Source organism: Patella vulgata, chromosome 2, assembly GCF_932274485.2.
Source record: "Patella vulgata chromosome 2, xgPatVulg1.2, whole genome shotgun sequence".
Lineage (NCBI taxonomy): Eukaryota > Metazoa > Mollusca > Gastropoda > Patellidae > Patella > Patella vulgata.
Window position 1 is genome coordinate 78,733,972 of NC_065880.2, and position 26,452 is coordinate 78,760,423.

General features: G+C 35.2%; 1 protein-coding gene across 1 annotated transcript in view; it reads right to left on the minus strand.

Annotated features, from left to right (window-relative positions):
* Window positions 1-26,452, minus strand: part of LOC126811757 (lysosomal alpha-glucosidase) — a 49,452-nt gene that overhangs the window by 22,196 nt on the left and 804 nt on the right. Inside the window, exons 2-10 of the mRNA XM_050537645.2 lie at window positions 18,596-19,482; window positions 14,173-14,336; window positions 13,359-13,521; window positions 12,567-12,663; window positions 11,659-11,897; window positions 10,430-10,561; window positions 5,011-5,121; window positions 4,001-4,114; window positions 2,140-2,224 (exon numbers count right to left, since the gene is read on the minus strand). Coding sequence (XP_050393602.1) covers window positions 2,140-2,224; window positions 4,001-4,114; window positions 5,011-5,121; window positions 10,430-10,561; window positions 11,659-11,897; window positions 12,567-12,663; window positions 13,359-13,521; window positions 14,173-14,336; window positions 18,596-19,453 — 1,963 coding nt within the window. The 5' untranslated portion in view covers window positions 19,454-19,482. The remainder of the gene's footprint in view (window positions 1-2,139; window positions 2,225-4,000; window positions 4,115-5,010; window positions 5,122-10,429; window positions 10,562-11,658; window positions 11,898-12,566; window positions 12,664-13,358; window positions 13,522-14,172; window positions 14,337-18,595; window positions 19,483-26,452) is intronic.

Sequence of the window (26,452 nt, forward strand, 5' to 3'; positions counted from 1 at the left end):
GACTCCCAAACGCACCAATAGCTACCGCATGGAATGCAGGTGATGCTTGGGATCATCATGGGGGTCCAACCCAAGATTTGCACGACTCTGACTTTGAATGTTACAGTCATTGTGGCATTGAATTCCAGGGTGGAAACATCAGTTTAATTGTTTTAGTGACCAGAAAACAAATTTTGATATGCGTCGGCTTACCCAAAATGAAAGGTTACGTGCCCTTGGCATGCTACAGATCGGCACAACGCAGGCGGTTGTGGCGCGGACGATGAATGTTTCACAGTCTGTCATAAGCAGGCTATGGTCCAGATACCGTGATACACAATCTGTACAGGACAGACCACGCTCAGGTCGACCAAGGGCGACAACTCAAGCCCAGGATCGATTTATCCGTACCTTGGCCTTGAGAAATCGTGTCATCACAGCAAATCAGATCAGCGCTCGTCTTCAAACAGACACTGGTGTGAGAGTGAGTGGCCAGACGATTCGGAATCGACTGCATAGGGGTCACCTTCGCGCCCGACGTCCTCGCGTGATCCCTTGTTTGAGAGATCATCACATTCAGGCAAGACGTCGTTGGTGTAGGGATCGTCAACACTGGGATAATCGACGCTGGAGCAATGTGATGTTTTCAGATGAGTCAAGGTTCACTGTTCATTTTTTGGACAGACGTAGGAGGGTGTGGCGTCGTCGAAACGAGCGCTTCCAAGACGTTAACGTCATCAGACATGATCGATTTGGGGATGGTTCTGTTATGGTGTGGGGAGGCATCACTGTTGCTGGAAGAACGGCTTTACATGTTGTTGCAGGGCGTGTTACAGGCCAGTACTACCGGGACAACATCTTGGCAGTCCATGTTGTGCCGTTCGCACGACGTCATGGCCGCCGTTTCATCTTCCAGGATGACAACGCAAGATGTCACAGGGCCAGGATCGTTACAGGTTACCTCCAACAACAGAACATCACCACATTACCTTGGCCAGCACTGAGTCCCGACCTCTCCCCCATCGAGCATGTCTGGGACATGCTTGGACAGAGGTTACGTCAACGTCAACAACGTCCTGCCAATGTCCAAGAACTTGCTGCTGCGTTGCAACAGGAATGGGACAATCTGGACCAAAATGACCTTAGACGTCTCATTAGGAGTATGCCACGTCGGATCAATGCTTGTTTGGCAAACAGAGGAGGATTTACCCGTTACTGACTTGGTTGTGATGCTGTGGTAACTTTGCTGTTTGACCCCGGGTATCATTTTACCCTTATAATGGTCAGTCTGTGCCTTACTTAGTCTAACGATCATTTGGAATAAATCGATGAATGTGAACTTCATTTCATTTTGTCATTTGTTTCTTCGTCAGTTTCATTAGGTGACTTTAATAACACTTAAAAATCAAATATCCCCTACTTTTTTTGAATAGTATATATTGAAACGATTTTTAAATTTGGATAAAAATTGTGATCTTAAGAGTTCCACAAGATATTGAACTTAAAAAAAAAATCTTTTTTTTTCAAAAATTTCTTCTCATACCTCCTATGAAAATTATTCTAAGTCAAAACTTTTGTGGAATGTAGTACCACACAGGCGCATAGGGAGGTATGAGAAGAAATTTTTGAAACAATTGATATTTTTTCTAAGTCCAATATCTTGTGGAACTCTTGTGGTGAAAAACACCACAGACCCAAAACACTCTTTGATTATTATTTCTAAGACGAAAGTCTTGGGGAATGTATTTATTTTCAGAAACCCGGTATCATGTGGAACTCTTGTGGTGAAAAGTTCCACACAAATGCCCCCAAACCCTGCCATAGATGTTCAAGGGGGCCACAATACATAAACAATTACACAAGACAAACCTATGGACATGACAACATACACAGACACCTCAAACTACAAATGTATCTATCAGATAGCATATCACATGAATAGATCCAGAGGCTAGCCGTAATTGTCCACTGTGCTGTACCATAACAAGTCTGTAGTGATACAGGCTTCACTGAAAACCAGACTAACAATAAGGGAAGCAACCCAAAAAAGAAGAGGAAATATTTGCCAAACGATGTATCATACCTGTGTGAGTCTCAATCTAAATAAACAACCATTTTTGTGAAATTAATAGGCTTAATATGATCAGTTATTAGTCTTACCTGGTAAATATGGTGGATTTTCTAGACTAATATTTGGACAACCGTTTAGTGAACCAGAATTAAAATTTGTAACCTCATTCTCATCCTAGAGATAAATTAAAAATACATGTAAATCAATATTTGAAAGAATAGACATATTTGTATATTATCACTTAGAGAAACAACCCATCCAATCAACCCTTTCAGAAATATGGAGCCACAGGGTCTAAGTGAGTAAGACTCTGGCTAGCTAATCTGGAGATTGCAGGTTTTCTTTCAGAGTTGGCCGAGGAAGTTCACTGAGATTTTCCGGCAAGGTTTCCCCCTTGTCTAGTCATTCAGATGAGACAGAAAAACAAGGTCACATGTACATATTGGCACATTGAATTTGATATTTAGTAGGCTGTAGCTACACTGCCCAGGCAAAATTTCCCTCATAGCACACTGTATGGTGTATGCCCATCTTCAGTAGCCCAGTCAGAGCAGAACAGTAGGACGTTTAACCCCTTTTGGTTATAATGGTTTTACTAAAAAGTATAAGATTTAACAAAGAGAGAGAGAGATAGAGAGAGAGAGAGACTGAAAAATGGGTTTAACATCCACTCGACAATAGCTTACCTTAAGTTCCTGAATAACATATGGTACAATAGGGCTGTACGATATTGCAAAAAGGGACGATATCGATATTGGCATTTTTTTCAACGATATAGTTAAATATCGCGATATTTAATAATAATGTCACTTTGCTATTAAATAAATTAAATATAAATGCATTAAAGCTGACTACTGTGTGAGTAAGAATTGTGGGTAAGAATTGCTTTATTCATACACTTTAAATTTTGTTTTTTTTTATGATATAGATTTATTAAAATGAACAAAACAACATCCTTTTTGGATAAAAAATAAATACAACCGCTGATGTTTAAAAAGCGTCTGCTTGTGACCTTGTGTAAGAAAATTCGCAAATATCACGTGCAGTGGAAGTAAGTATATGCGATCTTCAAGTCTTGTATTGTAAGTTCAAACAGTTTAACAAATACTAAATGATCCGGACTATCTTCCATTCAAGCATTCGATTGGCTGCGGTATTCCTGGCCTAACAGTGACAGTAATCTATTTATAGATCGTTTTATTCTTGCTTTCAGAAATTAAGTTTCATAGAGTTTTCTAAAAATATTTGTTTTCTAAAAATATGACAACCTATTTATAGCTTGGTAATTAGCCGTGGTAGTGGGAAATTACAGGCGTTTAATAGGCCTAAGCTTTACACGTAGTAACAACTGACAATTTATTGTCGACTAAAAACAAAGTAAAAGTAACGCATAGACGATGCAGTGAAAAACGGCTGCGGACACCGCGCAAGTGTTTTCAACATTTAACGATTCTCAAAACATTAGTTTTATTATAGTTTATTGCCGTTGGCTAATTTCCACTGCTGTATAGTGTATTTATTATCTATTTTAATGATAATTTTTTTCGATATTTGAAGTTTTTGGCGATATTCGATAAACTACTATATCGACGATTTTTGGCCACATGATATCGTAGTTGGGTCTGAAAATACCATATCGTGATAAATGACTATATCGAGAATATCGTACAGCCCTATGGTACAATTATATTTCATTAATTTGCTTGCAACTTGTGCTTTTTCTGGGAGGAAGCCAGAGGACCAGGAGAAAACCCAAGAGGTCACATACAAGCTTAGATCGAAACCACACAACTTGACTCAATGACAGACCTTGTGATCTAAAGTGCATGTATTCTATCACTCAACATAACAGAAAATAATGTAAGACCAAAGCTCAATTTTATCTTATTAATATGTATATGTTTATCTGGAAAAAATCTTATATTATAAAGATATCCATAAAATACTTACAAGCCATATTCCATCAAATGGGGCTATTTTATGGAAGTTCCCTGCGATAGTCGTCCAATATTTTGTGGCGTTGATATGTGAGAAATCAATAAAATAAGATGATCCTGTCCACATCTAATGATGGAAAAAATAAAATCATATATTCTGTGTATAAAATAAAATCATATATTTTGTGTATAAAAATAAAATCATATACAGTTGTATTCTGTGTATAAAATAAAATCATATATTCCGTGTATAAAAAATAAAATCATTAATGCATCAAGTCTGTCAATAGAGGAAAAAAATTGGTCAAATCTTATATTTTTTCTTATATTGAAGTCACTACATAAATCAAGGATGCTATTTCAAAATTTTGCTCGCTGTACATTTTTAGTAGAGGTTAATTGAGACCAGAATTAGGTCACTAGAAGTTGTTTGTCAGCTTCAGGAATTAGCATCAATAAGGTTCCACTCCCTTCAACAGACTTCAGCTACAAATAGTTTTATGTTATGTAGCATATTTTGTTCTGAATACCAAAAAATAGGTGCAGCTCACTATTTTTTATATTTAATTCACGTACAGTATTCAAATTTATGTCAGTAATTTTCCTACAGTATTCCTAGGTGTTTTTCATAATACGATAGAATGAAAGTGCACCGACCTGTACCTGCTTCAAATCACAAAAATACCTAATCAATCCTGCCTATTATCAACAATAATCAAGATGTTAGTAGTTATACACTCAGTACAGTCAATATATTTAGGAATTTTGAATATTATTCACCATATCTTGGGGTCCGATTGGGCATATCCCAGGTCGGACAATTGGAAAATTGCATAGGACATGTCCGGAATAGCATCCATGGTATAAATCATTTAGGTATGTCTTTTTATAGCTTATTTTATTCTCCTACATTTATCAAAATAATGTCAAATATATAAACTATTCTTTCAATTTACAAAAGACATTTGCTAAATTCAGTTGCCCTATATACACAAATCTACAGCTATTAATTTATTACCCTACCTCTCCTGCAAGTGGTTTCCCCTCATAATCTTTAATAAATGTACCCAGTTCTAAACCTAGATCTAATGGTGCATAGGTACCAGGTGTAGTTGAATTGGTGATAGCTGGATCCTACAAAATATATAACTCGCTGTATAATAAACTTAACTCATTCATAATTAACCCATGGCATAAAAATAATATCTAACTCACTGTATTAAAATATATCATATTTAACTCACTGTATTAAAATATATTTAACTCACGGCATAAAACAAAAATAATACTTAATCGCTGTAATAAAAAATATAATACTTAACTCATACTTAACTCATGGTATAAACATATGTGACCTGCCGCATCTAAATGAGTCGGAATGCGAGAAAATTAATTTTGCACAAGAGACAAAATAAGCGAAAATATTGATTTTGATCGAAATTGAGATTTTCACAAAATTGAGTCAATATATATACTATCTATCGACTCAAAAGATCAAAATAGCAATAAAACATTTTAAAACGCCTTTATTTGGACGTTTTGTAAGAGTACCGTATTCTTAAATCTGTATTTTTCTGACTATTCTCAGTGGAATTAGATATTTTTCTCTGCTCGCAGCGGGGCGACCTGTCAATCCTCTTGCAAAATGCTTGGCATTATGTAAAGCGGAGAATCTCTAGTTTATAAATATGACCAAAATATTGCCGATGAATTCATTTTGAAGGAATACAAAAGGGTTTTAAAACCCCTAAAAATGTAAACACACTCCGCTTGTTGCTATGCTTCCAACACGACTTGTTTGCTGATTGGCCCAGACAACGCGTGCAAAGCATTGTGGTTCCGTGGCCGCATCAAGGCTCAAGCAGACGATAGAAATTAGATTTCGGCAAAGTTATGGGGTATCTAATGCGATTCACTCTGAGAAGTGGCAGAAAACAACTGTTGTTGTTTATTAAAGATTTAACGTCCAATACAATGAATATGATATTATGGACAGGTTGATTTCATTAACTTATTTACACTTGAAAATTGTTAAAGATAGGTTGCCAGGCAACAAAACATACGCCCACAGCAGCTAAATCGTCCGAGCGGTCGTCAAGGGTTGTTGCATATTTATTCCTTTGTAGGTAATTGGGGGCCTTTACAAGACAGTTCCATACAGATCAGATTATAAATTTTGTCGTTTGAGGGTTTACAAGGTTCTACAAACTGAAAAAGGGTCTTAACTCTGAAAGTAATCTACAGAAATTGTTGAAATTTGACAGGCTTTTTCGTTTTACTAATTTAAATAATGCCTATAAATTTCATACAGATCACATGATCACTTTTGTCATTCAAACGTTCACAATTGCCATAACTCTAGAAATTATTGACAGAAATTGCTGATATTCAATAGACCTGTTTCACAAATTTAAATGATGCATATAAATTTCATACATATCGGATGATAACTATCATCAATCGAGCATTAACAAGGTTTAACAAAGTGAAACAAGGGCAATAACTCTAGAAGTAATTATTGTAAATTGCTGAAATCAATAGGCTTTTTCGTTTCACTAATTTAAATCATGCATATAAATTTCACAAAGATCGGGTGATAAATTTTTGCGTTAGAGCATTCACAAGGATCAATAAAGTGAAACAAGGGCCATAACTCTAGACGTAATAAACAGAAATTGCTGAAATTCAATAGGCTTCTCCGTTTCACTAATCTAAATAATGCATATAAATTTCACAAAGATCAAATGATAACTTTTGGCGTTGGAGCGTTCACAAGGATCAATAAAGTGAAACAAGGGCCATAACTCTAGACGTAATAAACAGAAATTGCTGAAATTCAATAGGCTTCTCCGTTTCACTAATCTAAATAATGGATATAAATTTCACAAAGATCGAATGATAACTTTTGGCGTTGGTGCGTTCACAAGGTTCAATAAAGTGGAACAAGGACCATAACTCTAGACGTAATGAACGGAAATTGCTGAAATTCAATAGGCTTCTTCATTTCACCAATTTAAATAATGCATGTAAATTTCAGAAAGATCATATGATAACTTTTGGAGTTAGAGCGTTCACAAGGTTCAATAAAGTGAAATAAGGGCCATAACTCTAGACATAATAAGCGGAAATTGCTGAAATTCAATAGGCTTCTTCATTTCACTAATTTAAATAATGTATGTAAATTTCAGAAAGATTGGATGATAACTTTTGGAGTTAGAGCGTTCACAAGGTTCAATAAAGTGAAACAAGGGCCATAACTCTAGACGTAATAAACGGAAATTGCTGAAATTCAATAGGCTTCTTCGTTTCACTAACATAAATATTGCATATAAATTTCACAAAGACCGTATGTTAACTTTTGGCATTAGAGTGTTCACATGGTTCAACAAAGTGAAACAAGGGCCATAACTTTAGACGTAATAAACGGAAATTATTGAAATTAAATAGGCTTCTTCATCTCACTAATGTTAACAACATATATCAATTTTAAAACAATTGGATGATAACTTTTGGCGTAAGAGCGTTTACAAGAAATTGTGGACGATGGACTGACGGACCGACGGACAGACGGACGGACGGACGGACGGGGGCGACGGCAATATACGTCCACATTTCAATGTGGGCGTATAAAAACACAAAATAAAAAGATCCTCGGATACCAACAACTTAATTCTGAATCTGATGGTATATAGATAGCCGTTGAGTGTTAATCAAAACATTGTAAATCAATCAACAAGCCGTTCGTGTCATTGAGTAATACTAATCCGTAATCACTTCTCACGGATTAATGATTAGTTGATTGATAATTAACAATGATAAGGCCGCCGACAATTCATTATTTACTCCGAATAACTAATCAAAGGGGCGATGATCTAATGTCTCGTTTGGTCTGTTAGAAAAGCGGCGATGATTTAATAGTCTTTAAAAGGAAATAAACAAAATAGCCAATAATTTTCTTTCCGAAATAAATTTTATTGATAGGTGAATTACGTTTACTGTCTTTCATACGGCATGCAAAGTTAAGAATGTATATTGGATATTATTACTGTTTAAAATTCTATTATCACCATGGGTCGGGAAAATGAGAACGACCAATGAGTCAAAACGCGACGATTATCGAGTGGGAAAAATAATCTGCCATTAATCTTCTGACCACTGGCACCAAGGTGCTAAATAATTGATGAGATTAACTGATTAAGTTATAATATACAAACTTAGACTACTAATGTATACACTGTTCTAAATTATAACGCTATCATAGGAAATGTGAATATGCCGCATTTGTTGTGGATGTTTTGCTATGAAAAGAGCGCATTTACAACGATTTTCGTCTTCGGCACCCTTGAAAACCTAAAGAAGAAAATATTAATATTAAACAATAAAATAACGAAAGATTTAATGGCATGGTTGCTGTGTGATATTGTTTTAGAACATACCGACACCTTTAACTTGCCTTTTCTAAAAACTGCAGATGTCAGTGCATTCAATTCATTTGCAACTGAGAGCTCGCCCTTTTCCATTGTCGAATGTTAAACAGTCGCCCATGCCTGATGAATTAATAAATTAATTTCTCGTAATGCAATTATATCCACTGTAAATAGCGTTTGTTTACAGCTATCTATACACTGGCATCGTAACCGTGCCATACGAAAACTCCATAGTATATACAATGGAACTAGTTTCAATTAAGGTGTATAGTCAAACCATGTTAATACCGTATCTTTGATCATAGGGCCTAGTACCATCTCTTTTAATTAGAACTCGGCAGTCAAAACAGTAGATCAATCAGCACCCAATTAATTAAGCTGTAAACAATAGTCAGACCATATTAATACGGGATCTTTGATCATTAGTACTTTCTCTTTTAATTATTATTATAATCTTTTATTAAATTTATGAGAGTTTTTAGCATACTGTTGTCTTTAGAAAAATGTTCTCTTTTCTTATACTTGACAGTATAAGGTGTTGAATACCGTCGTTTCATTGGTATACCCTACCCTGCAAGGTGTGACCATAACTGATGGGTGACCATAAAATCATCGAATATGTAAAATGATAAATATTTGTTGCATCGACCCAAAACCATGTTTTTTGTATTCAGCGCCCCCAAAAACCTCTAACATGATATATTACACGAGTACCAAGTATAAGAACTCCAATAATTGCCATTTTGGTGGACATTTTGAAAAACAAGATGGAGGATACAGTCCAGTCGACCCCTGATGCTACAACCTTTGTGCCTAATAAAACATATAAAATGACATTGCACCAGCCGATTACAAATATACGGTGATAAAAAACAACATAATTGTCATTTTGGTCGCCATTTTGTTAAAACAAAATGGTTGATATTGTCGGATTAATTTTACTACTACAATTATCATTTTGGTCGCCATTATGAAAAACAAAATGGCGGGTATTATCGGATTTACTCTTATACTGCAATTTTTTGATGTAGCACCCCCCAAAACCCATTCAATGACATTAATAAACACATTACTTATGAAAACTCGAAAATCTGTCATTTTGGCGTCCATTTTCAAAAAAAAGATGTCGGAAATTGTCGGATCAAATTTGTACTACAATTTTTAGTCTTTAGCACCCCTGAAAACCTCTAGAAAACAATATTCAGCGACAAAACAGCAAATAAATGGCTTGGTTGCTATGGGATTTTGTTTTGAAACATATCAAATCTTTAACTTGATTTTTCTCAAAACTTACTTTGGTGAGTTGGATGGCTTTAAGCAGTCACAACTCAGTCAATTTTTGCCCGATTCAAACAAACTATACATCAAATTGAAGGTAATGAGTCGGAGAATGTGAAAATAACAATATCTCAATTTTCAAAATTTCCTCATTGTGACTTAGTATGCCATGGGGGGTCACATATGTTACTTAACTGTATAAAAACATATAATACTTAACTCATGGTATTCAAATATATAATACTTTACATAAAAATCTGAACTAAGTTTCAGATAATACACATATATCTAATAGCTACAGTTGGTTTAATTATTCAATCACGATAATTTTTTCAATTACACTTCCAGATATATATATATATATATATATTATTTTAACGGTTCAGCATGCATGTGTCAAATACAAATATATACTAGTATCGGCTGGGCTGTAAAATTGAAAGAATGCTTTATGACACAAGCCGTTGTCATGCAAGATATGCCCACATTTTGCAAGAGATGGACGAAGAACTGGAAAAATCAATACGGCTCACCCTCTCATAGTTCCATTGCTTCACACTGAATTTTAAAAAAAAGCTGTTAAAGAAACTGTAGTCTCTGCCGCATTCAGACATTTTGAGGAAAAGGGGGGGGTTAACTTCAGAAAAGATGGTGGTTGGCCAACGCAGAATATCAATAGTGATAGTGTCCACTTTAAAAGAAAAAAAATTGTTTAAATGAAATATTTATATACTTACAACAAGCAAAACATAATACATCCCCCTGTCATGCAGATCTTGAACCATTCCAGTAAGATCGCCAAAAGCAGTTACATTAAGGAAAAATTCTTTATAGCCATACATATAGTCTATATCATGCCATTGTGAATCCTAAAATAAAAAGATCAGTCTTGGAAACATGAAAATATTTATCGTCAATTGTGAAGTTTTATTTCAGTGACTAGGCCCACTCATTTCGGCCTAAAAAAGTCTTTTCGAAAAAAATTTTGTCTCTCATGTTGTGAGAATAATGGAAACATATGATAAAATTACAAATGTTTTATTCAGGAATGAAACAACTTAAAGTAGCCAAGTCTCTAACTCAATATCATCCAAAATCTTCAACATTGAAAACACAAATTATTTGTCAATTTAAATCAACATTGATGCTGTGATCGTGTACCATAATGCGTTTCAGCCCCAGTTCTAGCAAGAGACTCGAGGAACGAGGCTAGACATATTGCACCAAACCAAACGGCGTATGTAGACTGGAATAACCAGGCGCTAGAAATTTGCATTCGATTGAGACTGCTGGCTTATTTTGCGGAACATAACTTATTTGAAAATAGAGTAAAAACGGAAACCATTGAATGTATATCAGTTTATATACATTCATATTACAGTATTATATGAGTTGCGATCCACTTGTATCAATTTCTAGGTACCAAATGTTAGCGATTAAGCTCCTTTAATACAAACAGCTATAACATGTGCACTAGTATATTTGGAAATCAGCTAGGGCATGCACTAAAGTTTGAGTGTTATAGGGGAGAGAGAGAGGGAGACATGGGGTTTAATGTCCACTCGACACAAACTAGCTCATGCTAGGACTAACACATGGTTCAATTTTATTTCAATAATTCGTTTGTGCGTAGGGGTCTAGCAGTGGGAGGAAACCGGAGGACCCGGAGAAAACCCATGAGGTTGGACAGAAGATCGTACTCTTGGTCTACTTACAACCAGGGAATCGAAACCATGCCAGTTGACTCAATGACAGACCTTATGATACAACGTGCACATGCTACTCATTCGGCCATTGATCATTATATGAAAGAATATAATTAAAATTAGATTTGAAGTAGATACCAGTGTTGGGCGAGAAAGAAGTCAGAATTTTAACCTCCCTGTCCCGTACCAGCGGGGGATTGAAACAATGCCACTTGAATCAATGACCGACATTATGATCTAATATACCATGTAATATTTACCTGTGGAATTTCATATTTTGCAACTCTATTTACTATGTCCATGGTTTCATTTACTGTTTTATCCCCCCATCTACATATATGGAATCCGAGACCCCAATATGGTGGCATGAAGGAATGACCTATGACCTCTGTATATTGCTTTATGACATCATTAGGACTAGGACCAAGGAACATGTATAAATCTATGATGCCACCAATAGCTCTCCATGTTATAGCAGGAGCTGGTTGCAGTATAACATCTAGAAATATAAAAATCATAAATAAAGAATTACTTCCCCTGGCACCAGGGATTATATTTAATCAAAATATTGAACATGCATTATGCAAGATCTATTCTGGCTATTGCAGGCCTTTCATTAGGCCTTAAATGTTATCTAAATTATTAATTAGACATTAATTAACTTATCAAGACCATAATCAACTCTCGATGCCATCGTTAGCCTGCGATATTTAGTGAATTTGAATGTATTTGTGACAGATGATTTAACGAAACAAAAAGATATTCCATAGAATTTGGAAATGAAATAAAATGGGATTGAACGTCCTACTGTTCTGCTCTGACTGGGATAATGAAAACTAGCATCCGCCATGCAATGTGCTATGAGCGAAATTTTGCTGGGACAGCCGCACTCAGCCTACTCTTATATCGAATGCCAACCGCCAAGGGATCTTTCACGCGCACACCAATGTGTAAACAGGTCCTCATTTTTTCATCCAATCCGAATAACTAGACAGCTTTCCTTGTCAGGCTCTCCATCCTGCTCCACTGACAAGGGAAATGATGCAGGAAAAACCTGATGAACTTTATCAGCAGGCACCGGGAGCGAACCACCATCGTACTCACTTGGCCACTGTAGCTCCATAGAATTGTGACCTGTGTAGATTATTTTTATTATAGAGAGACTTGCCCTTTGCATTGCTGTTTAAAAGAAATACACCATGAGCATTTCCATCGTTTTCAAGATTCATATAGAATGGATGATCACCATATATATTGGTATTTTCCTGAAATAGTTTTATTTGTAAACTATGAAACATCTTAAAATTTTGGCACAATTAAAGATACATTATGCAAAAGCTAAAACTGTCCATTGCGGGTCTTGCTTTTATTCACATGACCAGCCCATCAGATGGTCGTGATTTTCAATGAATTGAAACATTATTGCCATTTAATAATTTAATTTAAAAATGGATGCTCTAGAATTTGTTCATAATCAAAATAATGATTCTTAACAAATGCGACTTTACTGTGAACATTTCAAAGTCTGATAACTTCGCTCAGACTTTAATTTTCGATATATTAATTTTTCGTTATCTACTTTTTAAACTATTAAAACAGGAACGACCAGCTCTTTATCTAAAGCTTACATATGCATCTTTAATTCTTGTACTCACATAACAAGCAGCAATCTGAAATTTCCATGCTGATGTTTGACTACAACTAATAAAACATACATGTCAATTGGCTGGTCATATAAAATAAATGTCAGCGTCAAAGGTTAAATGAGCATTAACTACCAATTTTAGGGATGGATGATTTTGAATTATATCGTCCCCTAACACACTTAAACACAGGTCGCTGATCTCTATTCCACAAAGTCAATTTTGGCAAGTTAATACTATACAACAATTTATCTCTATTGATCAGTAAAAAAATACACGCTCTAATCTGTAATCTAATTAATTATTAAAGAACTTACTTCTGGGGGTTGATCTCTATTCCACATAGTAAATTTTGACCAGTTTACACTGAGTAACAATGTATCTCGATGTTCTCCTAAACCATAAATATAATTTGATGATAGAAAATAGGATAACTGTAGAAATTGATCAGCATAAATAAATGCTCCAGTTGTCTGTAACCTGAAAAAAAATATAAATAAATAGGTTTTACTGTCAGTACTAGTACGTATTAGTAATCCTTTATAGGCATTTAGTAACTGGATAGAGCAATAAACTATAACAGATACTATGGAAGAACAATTACTAATTATTTGGGCAACATTACACATAATTATACACAATTAGTACATAACGGGATAGTGTAATATCATAATTAACAATGTTGTACTATATGAGTATTACTATTAGTACACTACAAATTGGTATAATATTATAATTAACAATGTTTTACTACTAGTATTAGTACACTACAAGTTAGTATAATATCATAATTAACAATGTTTTACTACTTATAGTACACAACAGGTTAGTATAATATCACAATTTACAATGTTTTACTATGAGTAATAGTACACAACAGGATAAATTAATAATTAAAACTAACAATGTTTTATATTAAATATTAAAACTAACAATGGTTTTTTTTTGCTAAATATTAAAACTAACAATGTTTTATGTTAAATATTAAAATTTATGTTAAATACTATAACTATAAATATTTTGAATATTAAAACTAACAATGTTTTGTTTTGAATATTATTAAAACTAACAATGTTTTATATTAAATATTAAAATTTACAATGTTTTATGTTAAATAAAATTTTAACTTACAATATTTTCTTAGCAGTACCAGTTCGTGTAATATTAAAATTAAACGGATGTCCGACATCAGCTACAGTTATATCATATAAATTATCACCAACATCTTCTACTGGACTAGGGGATACTGGTACTCCTAATGGCACCTCCCATCGGCTATTCATGGCATCCAATATCTAAAGTAAAAAAATAAAATGATGACAAATACAGTCACACATATACCCTTCTGCATTTCTACTTTGAAAAGGGCAGTGACTCTGGTAATTACTATCTTTTATAATTATGCAACTAATGTGTATTCAAAATTTGTCATCATTGCTTTAGCTGTTTATAGTAAGCGGCTACAAAGATACAATAGTCAATATCCCTCCATACAGAATAGGCTTCATCAAAAAAATGATAAAAGCAAAGGCAATAACTGATACCTTATAAAGAGCAATAACTCTGTAAAGTATTGTTGTAGTGAACTGATTTCGATAGAATTTATAAATAAGTTGATATAAATAAACCATGCAAGTTTCTACATTAATGATGATTGCGACTCCTAGAATGTTGACATGATTTCATAAATCAAGGTGGACCATAGCCATGCCATATATACCTACAATAATTTTCCTTTATAGCAACAAGCAATCAAACTTCAACAAAGCTCAGATGATAATTTTGACTTCTAGAGTATCTCTGGAAGTAATCATTCGAAATGGTACAACATCAAGAAGTGTTTTCATTTCAACAGACTCCAAAAACACAAACAAGATTTGTTTGAATTGATCCGCCATTATGAAACTCACGTCCGCGCAGACCCAAGGTCACAGGTTCCATGGCTTGTGCTTAGCCAATTTAGGAATGAAATGTTATCATGAACAAAAATTGTTGCTGTACTTCAATTATGTATTAATCGATTTTATGCAATAATTGTTTATGTATGTTGAATACATACTCACTTTAGTGGTACCATTATTGACCTTTATATATATCTTGTTTGTGTTTTTGGATTGCTAAATTCTACATGAAAATAGTTTTGGATGGATTATCATAAATTTGTGTCGGATTGATTTTGGCAAACAAAGAAGAATCAAGGTGAACAAGCCAACAGTGAGGCTGATGTCCCCCGCCGAAATTGCAAAATAAATAGATGACACATATTAATTAATCGCACATTTATTTTTTTCACTAAGTTTCATCACTCTCTATCAGATAGAATCAAGATTATCTTGTCCCAAACCATCGACAAATGAAATCGATTAGCTCTGCTTAGCTTCAGCTCGAAATGTTAATTATTGAACTCAGTCAAGACATTCACCTAATGAACATCTACATATACATCAAGTTTAAACATTCACCTAATAGACACCTATGCCAAGTTTAAACATTCTACCTCAATTAGAAGGAGAGTTATTGTGTTCCAAAGTTTCTACCAATCAAATTGCTTATCACTCTGCTTACCCTCAGCAAAAAATGTTAATTATCGAACTTAGTTAAGGTATTCATATAATAAATCTATACACCAAGTTTCATCAATCTCACTTAATTAGAACTAAAGTTATCGTGTCCCAAAGCATCAACCAATCAAATTATTTATCTCTGCTTACCCTAAGCGGAAAATGCTCATCTTCGAACTCCATCAAGGCATTGACCTAATCAACACATACACCAAGTTTGAACATTCTAGCTCAATTAGGAAGAGAGTTATCGTGCCCCAAAGTATCAACCAATCAAATTGCTTATCTCTGCTTACCCTAAGCGGAAAATGCTCATCTTCGAACTCCATCAAGGCATTGACCTAATAAACACATACACCAAGTTTGAACATTCTAGCTCAATTAAAAGTTATCGTGTCCCAAAGCATCAACCAATCAAATTGCTTATCTCTGCTTACCCTAAGCGGAAAATGCTCATCTTCGAACTCCATCAAGGCATTGACCTAATCAACACATACACCAAGTTTGAACATTCTAGCCCAATTAGGAAGAGAGTTATCGTGTCCCAAAGCATCAACCAATCAAATTGCTTATCTCTGCTTACCCTAAGCGGAAAATGCTCATCTTCGAACTCCATCAAGGCATTGACCTAATAAACACATACACCAAGTTTGAACATTCTAGCTCAATTAGGAAGAGAGTTATTGTGTCCCAAAAAGTGTGACGGACAGACAGACGGACGGACAGACAGGCGGACAGACAGACGGACAGACAGACAGACAGACAGACAGACAGACAGACGGACGAACCCATTTTAATAGTCCCCTGCTTTCTTCGAAAGGCGGGGGACAAAAATAGAGTGTAAGGATTCCAAAACAGCCTTATAACCGAGGTGGGGGAAAAGTCTTATTTTTAAATTAGTTGTGTATAGGATAAGGCAGTAACGGATAGAGGACAGAGTTCAATAAGAATCGGTTACTAAAGTAACTAGGAATCTCAGGGTAACTTCTGGAGCAATGCTTAGAAATTGTTCATTAGTTGCCTATCCTTTAATAAACTGAACAGCCTACTAAAGTTCCAAAATGATCCTATGATACTGTGTATGACCCATTATCATCTTATCTAATTAAATCTAAGTCATAGTCTGATTGCCTATCAATTACTGATTAGGTTTACATACCATATTATATCTATTACTGATTTGGTTACACAACAGATTTTATGTACATGTATTCAAAGTCCAAGGTTGTAACATGCGAATGATAAATTGCCAACTATTACTTTAAGAGGCTCATAGATGTACAATAGATGTATTATTTTTGCGCCAAAATGAGCCCCCATTTTGAATTTGGCCTCCTTGCAGAATTAGCCGTTACTTTTGGAAGAGATGCCCAAGTCAATTGGATTCAGACGAATTTGTCACAAATTTTACATAACTAAATAACCAGAAAATGACTCATGGCTCCATCTTGAATATTTAAATTTCATCTGGATTCTAAATCTACATGTATATGGAAGATATATAATCCTTCAAAAAACATTCGGTGGACTATATTTCTAGGTTTGTCAACCTGCCGGACCTACGGATTATCTATCTGTTGATGATGATTGAAGCATTGCACAATATATTGATGAAATTTCATCAATAATACATTTATTTAATCAATATTATTGCCAATAATAATATGCACCTATCGGCCAATTCATATAATACAATATTCTATTGCACAATTTGAACTAAACATACATCATGCAAGAGCTAAATCTGTCTATTGCAGGTCTTTCTTTAGGCTTTAAATGTTATCTAAATTATTAATTAACCATGATCAACTCTCGATGCCCTTGTTAGCCTGCAATATTTAGTTGATATGCATACATTTTGTGATGGATAATATAACGTAAAGATGGATAATTGAGACTCTTGTTTATTATCGTTCCAATGTTAGTAATAATGATCGAGGCTTGCCTAAAATTGAATCGCTAATATCTTGGTTCAGAGTGAAGCAATTTGACTGAAATTTTCAGCGTATTCTGTTTATATTATCTATTTGTTATAGTACTCTATATAGTGTCCTTCACGTTTATAAATTTGTGTGTGAGCCACAAAAAGCTCCTGCCAATTTCAACCAGCGGCTGCCAGACAGGATACGCCCACATTTTGCAAGAGATGGATAGAGAACAAGCTAAAAACAAACACGAATTTTTGTACAAGCAGGGGCAATAATCCTGAAATGTGCAAATATCAAAAGGGACTGAGATCTTTGGGATTTTTAAATCGGATAAAAATTGTGACCTCCATAAGGTCCACAAGCTAAAAACGCGATTTTTCGTACAATCAGGGGCCATAATTCAGGAAGTTATGGTCCGATGTGCGCAAATATCGAAAGGAACCAAGATCTGTGGGTTATAAACATACATTTCAAGTTTAAACCATATTGGATAAAAATTGTGACCTCTACTGTGTTCACAAGTTTAAAAACGTGATTTTTCGTACAATCAGGGGCATAATCCATGATGTTACAGTCCGATACATGCCAATATCGAAAGGAACAGAGATCTTAGGGTGATAAACCTACATTTCAAGTTTCATTGAAATCGGATAGAAATTGTGACCTGTAGAGTGTTCACAAACAATTGTGGACGGAGGACAGGGGCGACGACAATATACATCCACATGAAAATGTGGGTGTATAAAAATGAGAAAAAATCTCCTCTTAAAAAACCTTGATAATTATATTGCAAGAGTAATTCTAAATTTTCCTGATTCAAGGAGAGCCAAATTGTATTTATGCCTTAGTTTTGTTTAATGTTCAAGAGACATTAGTTTTTCATCCCATCTGAACAACTAAACTCTGTCCTTGTCAGCCCCCCCCCCCCAACAATCTTGCACCACTGTCAAGGGGAAACCCAAGTAACTTTCTTCCTGTTTAACGAACCAGCATCTTACTCACTGAGCCATCACTGCTCCCTCAAAGAATATAATCAGTAGACTATAAAAATAAAGGCAAACCTACCTTTACATGAAGTCTTGATGTCTTCTCCATTCTAACTTCCATTTTTAAATCCATGACATCATCAGGATAGTAGGACTGAGTTAGCCGTGAGAGAAATACGTCAAAACCTTGTGTTTTATTTTCTTTTCTTGTGACAATATAGCCAGGATAATTCAGAGGATAAAAACAACTGGGAACAGTTAGAGGGGTACCTTTGATACCGGCTTGATAACAGCATCCTCTTGCTTCACACTTCTCTTGAGTAACAGAGGATTCCGGGTGACAATCAAATTTTCTGCCATCATCCATAATATTGCAGTGTCTATCATCATTTACTTTTAAAAAATCTTCAGGTCTTTGTGGTGTTTGTGGATGACCTATTAGTATTTCTTGAGGTATTTGCTGATGATTTATTGACATTTCTTGACGTGTTTGCTGATGAACTATTGGTATTTCTTGAGGAATTTTCTGATGATTGTCATTTATTGGTATTTGTTGATAAACAACATCTTCTACTATATCAATCTCAATAACCTCGATATACATCTGCTGGTCATACTCTGGTGTTGGTGATAATTTGGATGAGGGTCGAAACAATCCGCTATGTCTCGTATAATTATACAACTTTGAAAATATACAGCCTTTACCTTGACCTATGGAAAACGGGGTATTTAATATTAAAATATTTGCCAATAAAATACAAAGGACACCTGCTAACAACAATATCAAAGCTTGACAGCAAATTTTTGAATTTTGGTGTTTATCAACTGCATGATTTTTCAGCATTTTATGTTTTTCAGATGTACTTTCACTTTCATTATCTTCTGGATTGAGACATCCTTCTGCTTCTTTTAGCTTGGAATATTTATTAGACGTCATTTTTGCTGGTAATTATCTTGTTACACCGTCTGAAAAAAAAGAAGTATTATTTATTGAAATGAAATGAAATGGGGTTTAGCGTCGTACTGTTTTGCAGTGACGGGGTTAATGAAGACGAGCTTACACCATACAGTATGCTACGACAGACATTTTGCCCGGACAGTGGCAATACAGCTTACTCTTATATCCAATCTCAAATGTCATAGGTTCTTTTACGTGCATGCCGATGTGTAAATGGGACCTTGGTTATCGTAGCCATGTAAAACTATCTACACGTAAAACTCTGTCATATTTTTTCTTAGAAATACAAAACTTTCACTTTTCCCATGCCAACTCCCAAGTGTCTGAAAAGTCAAGTATTCAACTTTCATATAATTAAGTAATAGTGTTGGGTGGTTGTCACAATTACCAAGTCACTGATATAATGGAACAGTTGAATTCCCTAAACGAGTTATGTATACTTTAATGGTGGAGTGCGAGACATTAAGTAATATATTGATATTGCACAGGTGCTATATCCATATATTATGCAATGTCTTGCAAGAGAACATTAACCAACTTAAAATACAGACACTATCCACCAGATTCATATCAATGAAATACGTCACACAGGTCCAATATTTAAACAAGTATAAATAATGTACGTGTGGCATATTGCCCGTACCATTATTTGAAATAACGGTACGTCAACATCAAAGGATGACGTCACATAAATGTACGTAACTCTGTTAATCATATGTAGCGAATGTTACAATAGTCTGAGCTGAAACTTTTAGACAGGCTGTTTGGGCTATTTTTCAACTTTTATCATTTCAGTTTTTAACGTAAACCTTCATTTATTAAAATAAACATTATGCAAGAGCTAAATCTGTCTATTGCAGGTCTTTCTTTAGGCCTGAGATGTTATCTAAATCATTAGTTAGACATTAATTATAACCTATCCAGACCATAATCAACTCTAGATGGCATCACTAGCCTGCGATCTTAAGTGGATTATGAGCCGATTTACTGCATAACTTTCCTTCACAATGACACCAATGACAGACTTTATGATATAGCAGGCATGTGCTAACCATTTAGCCATCCAACCCCCCACCCCATCATAATAGATGTTATTAATTTGATAGATTAGAATACAACCTGACATATAACAACATTAAAATCCACAATATATCGCATTTATTGGGATATATGGTGCTCCAGCAAAAAGGGGAGCATTCCTATGACCAGGTAGTATTTAACACAGCCATTCACACAATATTAAGGTACTAGACTTACACCATAAATGGACACCCATGATGGATTATCTAAACAATGGTCAGCTATGACAGAGATAATAGACAATAGTAGTAATGAGATAATTCATCTATAAACATTACATAATCAGGCCCAAATAGTCAATTAGTAAATAAATGAATGGATGGTTTAACCTCACTTTCCCCACATTTGATTGTTTTGATAAAGGATTAGGAGGTATTAGACTGTGGATGTAGGACTATAGTCTGTTCTAATTAATTAGTATCACTGGTGTAAACTTCTCACTCTAATTATTGTTACTGGTGAACACTTCCCACTATATTAAAATATATTTATGTATTTATTTAGTTAATATATTCATTTATTTAGTTAGTTAATATATGCATATATAATTATTTATTATATATTTGTACTTATCATATATCAAACTGTTTATAAATATTTATACTATAAAAAATGTATTTATTTATTTATTCATTTACTATGTTGAAGTGTCACAAACTTGTTACAGACTATACTTTAGATCCCCTGAAACCCCCTTTGTTGGTTAATTAGTCATGGCCAGGTGGACTTAGACTCTTAAACAAAAGATGTGGGGAAAGTGAGGTGTCCCCGTTGGTTCGTTCGTTCTTGGTGTTTAACGTCTGCTTCCACATAAGTGATATCGCAGACAAGACATAGGAGAGCCGAAGCCGATTCCTGTTTTTTAGAATATGATTTTGCAATCTTTCCATTTGGCCTTAGGCCATGCCATTTGGCCTTAGGCCATGCCATTTGGCCTTAGGCCATGGATTTGGTTTAGTGGGAAGTTCTTCCCTTTATTTAATATAAAACATATCGTTTGGTAGGTGATCTCGTCTGCTTCTGGATTGGTAGATGTCCTCGTTTGGGGTTAGTGTTTAGGTGCCAGACCCGTCTTATCGTGGCCTCCCCTCACTCCACTATCCCACTCTCTGGGTTTGGTATCAGTTTTATTTGCGGAATAGTGTTTAGGTGCCAAGTTCGTCTGACCGTAACTCCCCCTTACTCCACTATCCTGCTAGTTTGGTAGATGTCATCTTTGTGGGGTTTGTGTTTAGGTGCCAGGCCCGTCTTATCGTGACCTCCCCTTACTCCACTATCCCACTCTGTAGGTTTGGTGTCTGTTTTTGGTGGAATGTGTCCTTGAGACCTTCATTGGTGAGTCCCCCTTATTAAGTTACCAAGCCTGTGTGTCATTTATTGTATATTTATTAATCACATAATCAATCACACAAATTTTTAAAAACATTCATTGTAATTCTGTGTAGCCCTAACCCTAATCTGTGCCCTAACACTAATTATATCTTGTTACCTATGACCAAATCTGAAATGGTTCTTGGCCTTTTTCCTGGTTTTGGCCAAGAAAGTTTCTCGACAACATGGTTTCCACTGACTAGTTACTTCCGTTGTTGATTTTAGAAAGTTCCTTGCAAAATTGCAAGTATGGTTGATCCCGGTGTTGGCCAAGAAAGTTTCCCCTCGTTATTCCCAGTGTTGACTTTAGAAGGTTCCTCTGGACCATGACTCCCCTTTGTTGATCCCGGTGTTGACCGAGAAAGTTCCCCAGTAGCATGGTTTCCCCACGTTATTCCAGGTGTTGACCAAGAAAGTTCCTTAGGAGCATGGTTTCCCCTCGTCAGTTGTGCAGGACGGAGCGCCTGGCAAGGAACTCGTCCAATCATTTGGATGGTATAAAAAAAAAACAAGCAAAGGTCTTGTGTTCATGATCTTTTAGAGGCATTTAGTAACTGGATAGAGCAATAAACTATAACACATACTTATGGAAGAACAAATAAATCAGTAATTGTTCTTCCATAAGTATGTGTTATAGTCTTGTGTACACTTTGACATGCAGGCAAAGAACGCTTGCCAAGTGAAATTCAAAATAATAACTAGGTCATAGCACGACAATCCAGGTAAGATTTCCTTCATTGAACATGGTGTATGCCCGTCGACTCTTTTATTTACCTGAATGGAGCAGAAAGTAGGCTGTTATTCCCCTTTTCATCTCTTCTTCTTTAACTATAATGAACATGCCGATTTTGTAATTCACTCAATCAAAAATTGTTGACAACCCTTTCTTGTATACAATCATGTATATGTGTCTAGCTGAGACGCATTCAAGCACCTGTGTCATGGTTTGTAATTAACTATAGATTATAAATATGAGTTGGCCGTATCAGCGCTGCCCAGGCAAAATTATTTCCCTCATAGCACACTGTATGCCCATGTTCAATAGCCCAATTAGTGCAGAAGAGTAGGAATTAAACCCCATTTCATTTGTTATTAGATTGTCTTGACTTGCCATTTGTAACATGCATGTATAGGTATGGAAGTTACCCTCACAAACATTTAATATAGGCTATATCATAATATACTTACAACCTGTAGATCAGGAAACCCTGATTTGTTTCAAACAGTAACTTATTAAACTAGAAAATCACAGACACTGCAGTGTTTGTTGTGTAATCATAGGCGTACGGGGAAATGTTAGACTGGGGGGACGGTGGTGGTTGGTGCCCAAAAAATGTAGTTAGGTTCTTAGTATGTTACATAATAATAATAAATTTGCTGTTAAATTGGACACATTCAAGAACACAATATTTTTTTATACAACTGTGTGCCCAAATTTTCCCAGCATTTGGTGCCCCCCCCCCCCCCAGCCCCCCCCCAGCCCCCCCCCAGCTCGTACGCCTATGTGTGTAATGTGTAAAACTAAAATAGACAAAAGAGTATTAAGGAAGACCTGAACATCCAGTGAAGTGTAACATTTTCTAGTCATATCTTGTATTAAAATTGTTCCGCTTCATAGTTTTTCTGCTGACAGCAAAATATCCCAAACAGTTGCCCACCTTAAAGGCTGTGTTTATCAAATCAATTACAGATGTGGAGAATCTTACATCAATCAGTGAATCTAAAGGACCCCTGGACCTAAGAATTAAAGACCACCTGTCGAAAGGCTCCACCAACCAACACTGAGAACTAAAAAAGTGGTTGATCTGTGCATGGACCGTATATAAATCTCTGTCTGGAGTGTTATTTGTATTATTTCCCCGATTATTACTCAGCATTCCTGTGTTAAAATTTTAAACAAGCCAACAGTGAGGCTGATGTTCCCCGCCGAAATCCCAGAATAAATAGATGACAAAATTAATTATTCACACATTTATTTTTTTCAAAAGTCATCATCTTTCTCACGAATCTGATATATTTAAAGTATTGAGAATTCTGGCATGAAATTTGCGTTCTGTTATTATCTCTGTAGCTATCAAATAATAACATTCATGTAAATTGCATTCCGTGTCTTGATGTATATGTATGAAATATTAAATCACATATAAATGTTATTATTTGATGGCTACAGAGATAACAACAGAACGCAAATTTGAAACACATAATTCTCAATACTTTAAATATATCAGATCGTCGGTTCGCGAGAAATGTGACGAAGTATCGAGCAATCAAACTATACACTAAGTTTCATCACTCTCTATCAGATAGAATCAACATTATCTTGTCCCAAAGCATCAACCAATGAAATTGATTAGCTCTGCTTAGCTTCAGCTCGAAATGTTAATCACTGAACTCAGTCAAGACATTATCCTAATGAACATCTACATCAAGTTTAAACATTCTACCTTAATTAAAAGCTGAGTTGTTATGTTCCAAAGTCTTTACCAATCAAATCGCTTATCGCTCCTTAGTCTAAGCAGAAAATTCTCATCATCGAATTTAGTCAAGGTAATGATATAATGAATCTATACTCGGCGTTTCATCACTCTCACTTAATTAAAACTAAAGTTATCGTGCCCCAAAGCACCCACCTATCAGATTGCTTATCTCTGCTTACCGTAAATAGACAATGTTCATCATCGAACTCCATCAAGGCATTCACCTTATTATGTTCCAATTACTAAATGCCATTCAAAGAATAAAGGCATTCACCTAATGAACGTCTATACCAAGTTGAACATTCTAGCTCAATTAGAAGGAGAGTTATTGTGTTCCAAATTCTCAGCCAATCAAATTGCTAATCGCTCTGTTTACCCTCAGCAGAAAATGCTCATCATCGAACTTAGTCAAGGTATTGATGTAATGAAACTATACACCAAGTGTCCTCACTCTCACTTACTTAGAACTAAAGTTATCGTGTCCCAAAACATCAACCAATCAAATTGCTTATCTCTGCTTACCCTAAACAGAAAATGCTCATCCTCGAAAACTCCATCAAGGCATCGACCTAATAAACACTTACACCAAGTTTGAACATTCTAGCTCAATTAGAAGGAGAGTTATTGTGTTCCAAAGTCTCAGCCAATCAAACTGCTTATCGCTCTGCTTAACTTGAGCAGAAAATGCTCATTATTGAACTTAGTCAAGGTATTGATGTAATGAAACTATACACCATGTTGCATCACTTTCACTTAATTAGAACTAAAGTTATCGTGTCCCAAAGCATCAACAAATCAAATTGCTTATCTCTGCTTACCCTAAACAGAAAATGCTCATCCTCGAAAACTCCATCAAGGCATCGACCTAATAAACACCTATACCATTGTGTCCCAAAAAGTGTGACGGACAGACAGACAGACAAACAGACGGACGAATCCATTTTAATAGTCCCCTGCTTTCTTCGAAAGGTGGGAGACAAAAAGTGTCTTACTAGTCTTACAAATGAAATTGAAATTTTGATCATTCTATCAGGGGTTCACTTCAGATTCTGATACCATTTCCGAGGAAAGGCTAGACTAATCATCGGAATTCACCGGAATTCACTTATAAACACCGGAATTCACTTATAAAAACCGGAATTCACTTTGCAAATATCAGAATTTGCCCGCAAGGCTATCTTATTTACCTATTTTGCTAGATTAATAAAGAATTACTTAAAAACATCAAAAATCACTGGAATTCACTTTGTAAACATATAAACACCGGAGTTCACTTTCAAAATATCGGAATTCGCACTTAACACATTCCTATTTATTAATATTTTGCATTACTGGTAATAATAAGTTACTGGTACTTTGAAACACTGCAAATCACCGGAATTCAGTTTGAGAGAATCGGAATTCGACCCCAAAACAATCATATTTACTTCTTATATTTTGCATTAAAACTAATTTATCTTAAATGTATAATACATATTAGTAATCTATATAATGAATAACTATTTTGATTTCCCCACAGACCCGATGAAAACGTTGTGTAGGTGTTAGTGTATCTATTTGAAAAAGACTACAGGAATTCATTTATGATAACTTAAAGTAGCTAAGTCCATAACTCAATATCATCCAAAATCTTCAACATTGAAAACACAAATTTTTTGCAATTTAAATCAGCATTGGTGTTGTGGTCTTACCTGGAAAAGATGGGCTTCTGATATCCAATAAAGACAAAACAAACATTTTACCATTGGTACACGAATCGTGTACCATAATGCGCCATTTGTAACAAGGTGCTCAAAGAATGAGGCTAGACATATTCCACAAGTCATGTCAAACGGAGATGCCATATTCTTATTTGGAGAGCATGCACAAACTACTATCGGTGTTGACTGGAATAACCAGACGCTAGAAACTGTCTTTCGGTTGAGACTTCTGGCGTATTTCGCCGAACATAACTGATGACAATTCACAGTAAAACGGAAACGATTGAATGTAAAACAATTTATATAAATTCCTATTACATTATTATATGTGTTGCGACCCATTTGTGCCA